At 36.4% G+C, this 7,668-nt stretch overlaps 1 protein-coding gene across 6 annotated transcripts in view; it reads right to left on the reverse strand.

The window, feature by feature from the left end:
- Positions 1-1,582: 1,582 nt before the first annotated feature.
- The window catches only part of ERG (ETS transcription factor ERG), a 215,070-nt gene continuing 208,984 nt past the window's right edge, over positions 1,583-7,668 (reverse strand). For 4 of the 6 annotated variants that reach the window (XM_034752845.1, XM_034752875.1, XM_034752858.1 and 1 more), the window contains 2 exons: positions 6,635-6,682; positions 2,977-3,497 (listed from right to left, as the gene is read on the reverse strand). In XM_034752845.1, coding sequence (XP_034608736.1) covers positions 2,977-3,497; positions 6,635-6,682 — 569 coding nt within the window. Of the gene's footprint in view, positions 3,498-6,634; positions 6,683-7,668 lie in introns of all 6 variants that reach the window. The other 2 variants (XM_034752850.1, XM_034752882.1) reach the window with 1 other exon arrangement.

Genomic DNA, 7,668 nt, shown 5'->3' on the forward strand with positions numbered 1-7,668 from the left:
ACATCCTCTGGCAAAGAGTTCCACAGGTTGACTGTGTGTTGTGTGAAGAAATATTTCCTTTTGTTTGTTTTAAAGCTGCTTCTTATTAATTTCATTTGGTGACCCCTAGTTCTTGTGTTATAAGAAGGAGTAAATAGCATTTCCTTATTTACTTTCTCTACACCAGTCATCATTTTATAGACCTCAATCATACCTCCCCTCCCCTTAGTCATCTCTTTTCCAAGCTGAGAAGCCGTCCCATACCCCTAATAATTTTTGTTTCACTTTTCTGAACCCTTTCCAATTTCAATATATCTTTTTTGAGATGGGGTGACCACATCTGCACGCAGTATTCAAGGTGTGGGCGTACCATGGATTTACATACAGGCAATAAGATATTTTCTGTCTTATTATCTATCCCTTTCTTAATGATTCCCAACATTCTGTTCGCTTTTGACTGTTGCTGCACATTGAGTGGATGTTTTCAGAGAACTATCCACAATGACTCCAAGATATCTTTCTTGAGTGGTAACAGCTAATTTAGACCCCATCATTTTATATGTATAATTTGGATTATGTTTTCCAATGTGCATTACTTTGAATTTATCAACAATGAATTTCATCTGCCATTTTTTTGCCCAGTCACACAGTTTTGAGAGATCCTTTTGTAGCTCTTTGCAGTCTGCCTGGCCTTAACTATCTTGAGTAGTTCTGTATCATCTGCAAATTTTGCCACCTCACTATTTATCCTTTTTTCCAGATCATCTATGAACATGTTGAATAGGACTGATCCCAGTACAGATCCCTGGGGGACACCGCTATTTACCTCTCTTCATTCTGAAAACTGACCATTTATACATATCTTTTAACCAGTTACCAATCCATGAGAGGACCTTCCCTCTTATCCCATGACAACTTACTTTGCTTAAGAACTTTTGGTGAGGGACCTTGTCAAAGGCTTTCTGAAAATCTAAGTACACTATATTCACTGGATCCCCCTTGTCCACATGCTTGTTGGCCCCCTCAAAGAATTCTAGTAGATTGGTGAGGCATGATTTCCCTTCACAAAAAACATATTGACTCTTCCCCAACATATTATGTTCATCTATATGTCTGACAATATTGTTCTTTACTATAGTTTTAACCAGTTTACTCAGTACTAAAGTCAGGCTTACCGACCTGTAATTGCTGGGATCACCTCTGGAGTGGTTATGTGACAATAGCAAGATTGTATGATAGTTAAACAAACTCTAATATAGTAGTAAGACGTAGACTGGGATTTCTCATATGATGATGAAAAAGAATTTCTGGATCACAATCTTCCCCCAGTTCTAGACTTAATTTTCATGTTTGGCCACAAAGCCATCAAAAAATTTGGCACAGTTGACAATCACCACTCAAGAGAATCTCAGGACAGAAACAACAGAGGTGCTGTAGGGCAGAATTCAGGTGTATTAACAGAACTGTGTGGATTTGTCCCTCATTTTCATGATTGCTAAAATTCATAAATAAATAAAAAAAATTAAAACAGAGTATTTTAAAATATTTAAACCATTTAGAAAGAAGATCTTGGTCACTACAAATGCAAATACAGACTACAGTGTAAATCTGAATTGCCATGCTAGGCCAAGCTTATTTTATTACATACATTCTGCATTCTAAGTACTAATAAGTTCATAATGTAAACATTAAGCATACAGAGTTAAAATTCAAGGCCACAATATTTTTGATTGTCCCTTTTTTGTGTCTTTGGTTGGCCGAGATCAACTCGTAGTGTATAAATGCATAAGTTATATAATTATTATATAAAAAGGAAAAAAATAACATTGACTTGTATACTTCATTCTGACAAACGCACAGCGTTCGCGACTCGAAAAAGAAAAACTGGCGCCCGCCTCACAAAAATACTTACATGATATCTGATTTTGGCAGTTGGGGGCTGTCTCTTACCTTAAACCAGTAGAAAACAAACTCCCTTAATAATGAGGAGGTCCTAAATGTTACTTTTAAATATCAGACAATTCCAGTTTTACATTTTTTAAAGAGATGCATATTCTGATTTCTGAATTCTACTGCTTTTCCCTTTCTCCACTTAAAAAAAAAAATCAAGTCTATTCCTTCTATAATACTGGGAATGGTATAATACTGATCAAAATATTTCTCAAATCCAAACAAGTAATTCTTTATAGTCCCAACATTACCAAGTTTTCAGTCTCTTCAGTATCTACTGGTAAAGAAGTTTCTTTTCTCCCATTCTCATCTTCGTCCTCCTCTTCCTCCTTTCTACTTCCTGTATCAGATGTAGGCCCTTGATGTACAATCATACTCTTGCCTTCCAGCACATTCTCAATTCCAATGTTTGGCTCAGGGTTCCTGTAGTATTGTCAAGGAATCTTAAAGCTTGGGTTGTCTTCACAGTTTGAAATAGCTGATACCTTTACAATGAATGGAATGCCTTTTGAGTTTAACCAAAAACAATGCTGTTGTATTCGAAATCAGCTTCCACACTCAACCAGTCTTTTTGATATGTTTTCATTTTTTTAAATACAGGTGGGTTTTTTTGGTTTGGGGTTATTTGTTTTTTTGTTTTTGTTTTTAATGAATTCATATACTGTATGTTAGGTCACTATAGAATGATCCTTATATTGCTGTAGTATAGTCCCAGTTTGCATTAGCAAGATATCAAACTTTACACAGAAGCTTATCAACTTTTTAAGACCACTTTCTTTTGTAGGTTGTCCTTATCATTTCATGCTTTTACCTACAACAGTCTTTTGTTGTTTGGTCCACAGATTCGATGCCCATATACATTACATTTTAGCATCTTTATACTTCTTGAATACTTTCCCTACTACAAAGAGTCTTTTTGACATTTTCCCACAAGTCAAACTTTTTCATGTCTCTTTAGGCATTTTTAATTCATGTTCTCCAATATAGTTCATCATAATTAATTGGGTACTATATTCCATGGAGAAGTGTCTCTTATTTTTTTCCTACTTAGTAGTAGGTGCCAAGGTGAGAAGGCATATGGGTGGCTGGAAGCCTAGTATTAGGGTAGATACTTCCAGTTGGTGAATTCCAGTATGTAGTAGGGGCAGCAAAAAAGCTGGAGGAAGTTACAGGTAAAGCAGGAGGATGGGGAGCTACAAAGTTCATCTTCTGAGGGTGTGCATGGTAGGGGCTCATGTAGGGTAGGTCTGTTGGATACTTATACATGGATGACTCTGGAGGATGAGGCTGGAGGGCCTGAGCTATTCCATGGAAGTCAAACTTGTAGGCATAACGCTTACCATGGACTTTAGTCATAATATTTTTGTCATAGTAGTAACGGAGTGCACGACTGAGTTTGTCATAGTTCATGTTGGGTTTGCTTTTCCTTTCTCCCCAGCGCCGGGCTACTTCATCGGGGTCAGTCATCTTGAACTCTCCATTGGTGCCCTCCCAGGTAATGCAATTGGAATTGGAGCTATCAGACAGGAGTTCCAGCAGAAACTGCCACAGTTGTATTTGTCCACTCCCTATGGTTGGGGGGGGAAAAGTGAAGAACCAATGACTAATAACATTAGAACATCAACACTTCCCGACTTTCACATATGAAATCCAAGTGCATTTTCACCGCAGATCCCTAATTAGGAAATGTTGCAACTTCTGCTCCTGTCTCCCAGTCTAACTAGTGTCTCTCTCGCTCTCAAAAAAATAAAAAAAAAAAAAAAATCTGCACAGCAGGGGCCATAATTTAAAGTATTGTTTTCCCTATTTTGACAGACAAGATGCCATTATGTGCATATTTAATAATTATCTCATGTCATTTACTTTGGAAAATTGATGGTGAAATAATACAACACAGATATAGGAAACTAATCTCTAAAGTTCAGGACAAATAGCTTTCACTTGCATAATAATTTTCTTGTTCGCACAGTATCATTTTGCAACTAAATTTTCTCCGTTATGGAATAAACCTACACAAAATGGAGAAGTTTAAAGAAAGCTGGATCTTTTCCAAACCATATCACTCATTTCCAATAGTTAGGGAAATGTAGAATGGAAACTCATTAGATTGCTGTTGCATTGCATCTGACTGCATTGCACAGCATTTGAGAAAACAATTAAAAGGTCTATAAAGTGAGTTCTTGTAATTGTTCTCTGTCAAACAGGAGTGAAAACGACTGCTGAAGTTACGATTCCAAACACTGGTATTTCTCCCTTCTTTGGAAATTAAATCTTAAAGCGAAAGAAGTCGTATTGTTTTTGACAACTTTGCAATAGGTCTCTACACAACATTATACAAATAAAATACGAACCTTTTAAACAGTTGGCAGTAGTATTAGATAGGTCCTGCCACCAATATTCATGTAAAAAAGTAGTATTTTATGACAAGGCAGCGCTGATACTCTGTAACAGATTTCAATGCTCTGTATATTGCAGTCGCAATGTCAGCAGAATTTGCCAAACAGATTTTTGGTGCTAACTTCTAAGTACTCTATATCTCTGCCCAAAAATTACATTTTTTTAAAAAAGCAGATATGTGGGGCTAATAAATGAGCATTTTTTAAGAAAGTTTATAAGGGTGGACTATCATATCAATCTAAAGTCACATCTGAAATATATTAGCAGTTTATACTTCAGTGCAACTGAAACTTTTATTCTTTTAAATGATATTTATGCAAACTGTACTTAATGAATTTCTTCTGTTCCATTAACATGATTAAATAAACAAACAAACAAAAGAATCCATGGTATGAGCAAAGCACGCACTTTTAATGCATGAAATATAACTAGAGGATTAGAGTTTGAAAATCAATAAACAGTCCAGCACTGGACAAAACACAAATTTCTGAATAAACAATCCAACATATGTTTTAATATAAACACTTGCCTTCCAAATGTAATATATAATCGTATGAAAATAAATGGTTTCTGTCAATTTCCTTTTAATGAGAGAGTAATTTCACCATTTTATAAATACACAAAACTTGTTAAAGTGCAGGAATAATAGTTTATAGAAATTCCATACCCGTGGCTCTCCTCAAATGTTAACATGTATCTCTATCCAGGGCATATCACATTAGCTGTTTTCACAATGCCATAGGCACAAGGCTAGCAAAAAGCCAGTTGATGCTATATATGCTACGCTGGGATTTGCAAAGGAGTTTAAGGGAGTTAGATGCCCAGCTTCCAATGAATTGTAATGGGATTTAGACACCTAACTCCCTTAGCCCTCTTGAAAACAGCGGTAATTCTCATTTGTTTTTTTATGGAATACAAAAATCTTTATCTTAAAATGCAATCTAAACTATAACTTTGTTTGATGTAACTATACCATACAGCTAAATGGAAGGGAAAAAGAACCTTTAGTGTTGAAATACTCCTAACCTAACCAGGTCACAACAATATCATCAAAAGAATCATCACGATGATTCAATCATTCTTATAGAAAGAAATCTTACTAACAATAGGAAAAGGGAGTAGAGAGAAAGGAGCATTTTACCATTTGGCTGCTAAAGAAGGGGTAACAGTATTTGGCATATGCATTGCTAATTTATCTCAGTTATATTGTTGTAAAACCAGACTGACTACAGTGGAGTCAGATTAACAATTAAATCAGTCCGGTCCATAGTATATCAATAACAGTTTACCAGGAAGCTCCCTCACCTTCTCCCCCGCCCCCGCCCTTGCCTTTTAACATTATAGGCCATAGTTCAGATTGTGTTCAATAAGACAGTCCTGGATGGAATGCCATATTTAAACAAAATCATCTGATTTTTCTTGGAACTATAGCCTGCTTTTTTCAAGTGGGAGAATGTCTTTGAGACTTCTAACCCAGTTGTTTCTTTGCAGAAGGGATTCTGTTTTCCCATTTGCTCCCATTTACTGCTTGTCAGTTCATAAAGTTATTTGTTTAAAAGTCTCTTGTATTTGTCTAGTCTAGTACGTGGCATCATTTCTGCAAATAATAAAATCAATGTCAAAAAGAAATGCTCACTTAGTGGTTTTACTTGTGATATGAACCACTCCAAACCAATATTTTTGTAGCTGAGGACATCCTGGGCCAGATACTCAGTGAGGGTAAACCGGATGTTAAGTTTCACCAGCTGAGGATCTGGTCCCACGTATAGAACATACGAATAAAATGAACTGCCATTATTTAATATTTTGGATAGCATTTTTAACGGATTAAATATATTTCTAATAATAAAAAACACAGTTTGACTATGTGGACAGGGTCTAGGTCACTGGAGAAATCTGTCATGTTAGACACTGGCCAAATATTCACTGCTCTCTCCCTTCCTTTCTAATCTAATAATGGGACTAATTTTACCTGCCTTGTTCTCTTTGGATGAAATTCAACCCTGTGTAATGGGCCACTGCAATTCCAATGCATTGCTTAAATCCCACTTAAACCCTCAAAATAAGGCTTAAGTACTGCATATGCCTTGCACTGACCCTCTGAATCAGTAAGACTATTCATATGATTACCAATCTTGCAATCCACTAGGTGCCATAAGCATCCACTGATTAATTCCTATTGATTTCAATGGGAGCTGAGAATGCTCACTGCATTGCTGAACCTTGCCTTCAATCTGTAACAGGTGATAGAGATAAAATGTAAAATTTGAAGAAAAATCATCCCTCAGACAGCAAAATGCCTTCTCACCTGGATTTGCAAGACGGCTGCTGGTTGGTCCAAGAATCTGATATGGATCTAAAAAAATATGGACAAAAGAAACAAATTAAAAGGTTGTAATTACATAAAATCATTTTTGAAATTCCGGTGTTATTACAAAAGAGGCAAAAAACCTACTTCAGAGTCTTTTTAACAAGTTGCAATATTCTGCATTTGTTTGCCAACAAAAGGACTATTAAAAACAAAGTGAAATTATCACCCAGTTGTTTTAAAATGATAATTGATTTACTTAAGAACATTATTTTCTTGTGTTCTGAGTTCATTTTAATTAAAAGTGTTTTTAGAATAAGTTCTAAATGGCAAAACAAAGGACCAGATTTTCAAAACATGGCTGGAATTGTGTGCACGCAAATATGCATACACACCTCTTTGCACATGTAACTGTCACGGATACATACACAAATGCTCAGTCCACCCTAAGGATCTGCAAACTGTGTGGTATCACAGGAGATCTCCCTGCCCAGGTCCAGTGGTTAAAGTACATTGAAATAGGAAGGCACCAGCCAAGGAGAAAGAAGAGCTGTTGAGGAAGTGCAGTTTATCCAAAGCAAGGAGAGGAGGGTGAGTGCCCTTCTAGATTTAGCAGAAAAGGAGGAGTTGCCCCTTCCCATCCTTCCTTGCTTTAAATCAGTGATACTCAGACTGAGGTTTGTGAGCCACAAATGGCTCTTTAATGTGTCTCCTGCATAGGGTGACCAGATAGCAACTGTGAAAAATCGGGACAGGGGGTAGCAGGTAATAGGCACCTATATAAGAAAAAGTCCCAAAAAACAGGACTGTCCCTTTAAAAATGGGACATCTGGTCACCCTACTCCTGCATCTCTTTGCAGCACATGATAGTAAAACAATGTGTTATTTAATCATTAACCAATCTAAGTTATTAACCAATCAGGATGCTTTTACTATGTTATTAGCCAATTGTAGTTCATAAGATAATAATACTTGGTCAAGTATCAGAGGGGTAGCCGTGTTAGTCTGAATCTGTAAAAAGCAACAGAGGGTCC

Source organism: Trachemys scripta, chromosome 1, assembly GCF_013100865.1.
Source record: "Trachemys scripta elegans isolate TJP31775 chromosome 1, CAS_Tse_1.0, whole genome shotgun sequence".
NCBI classification, from domain to species: domain Eukaryota; kingdom Metazoa; phylum Chordata; order Testudines; family Emydidae; genus Trachemys; species Trachemys scripta.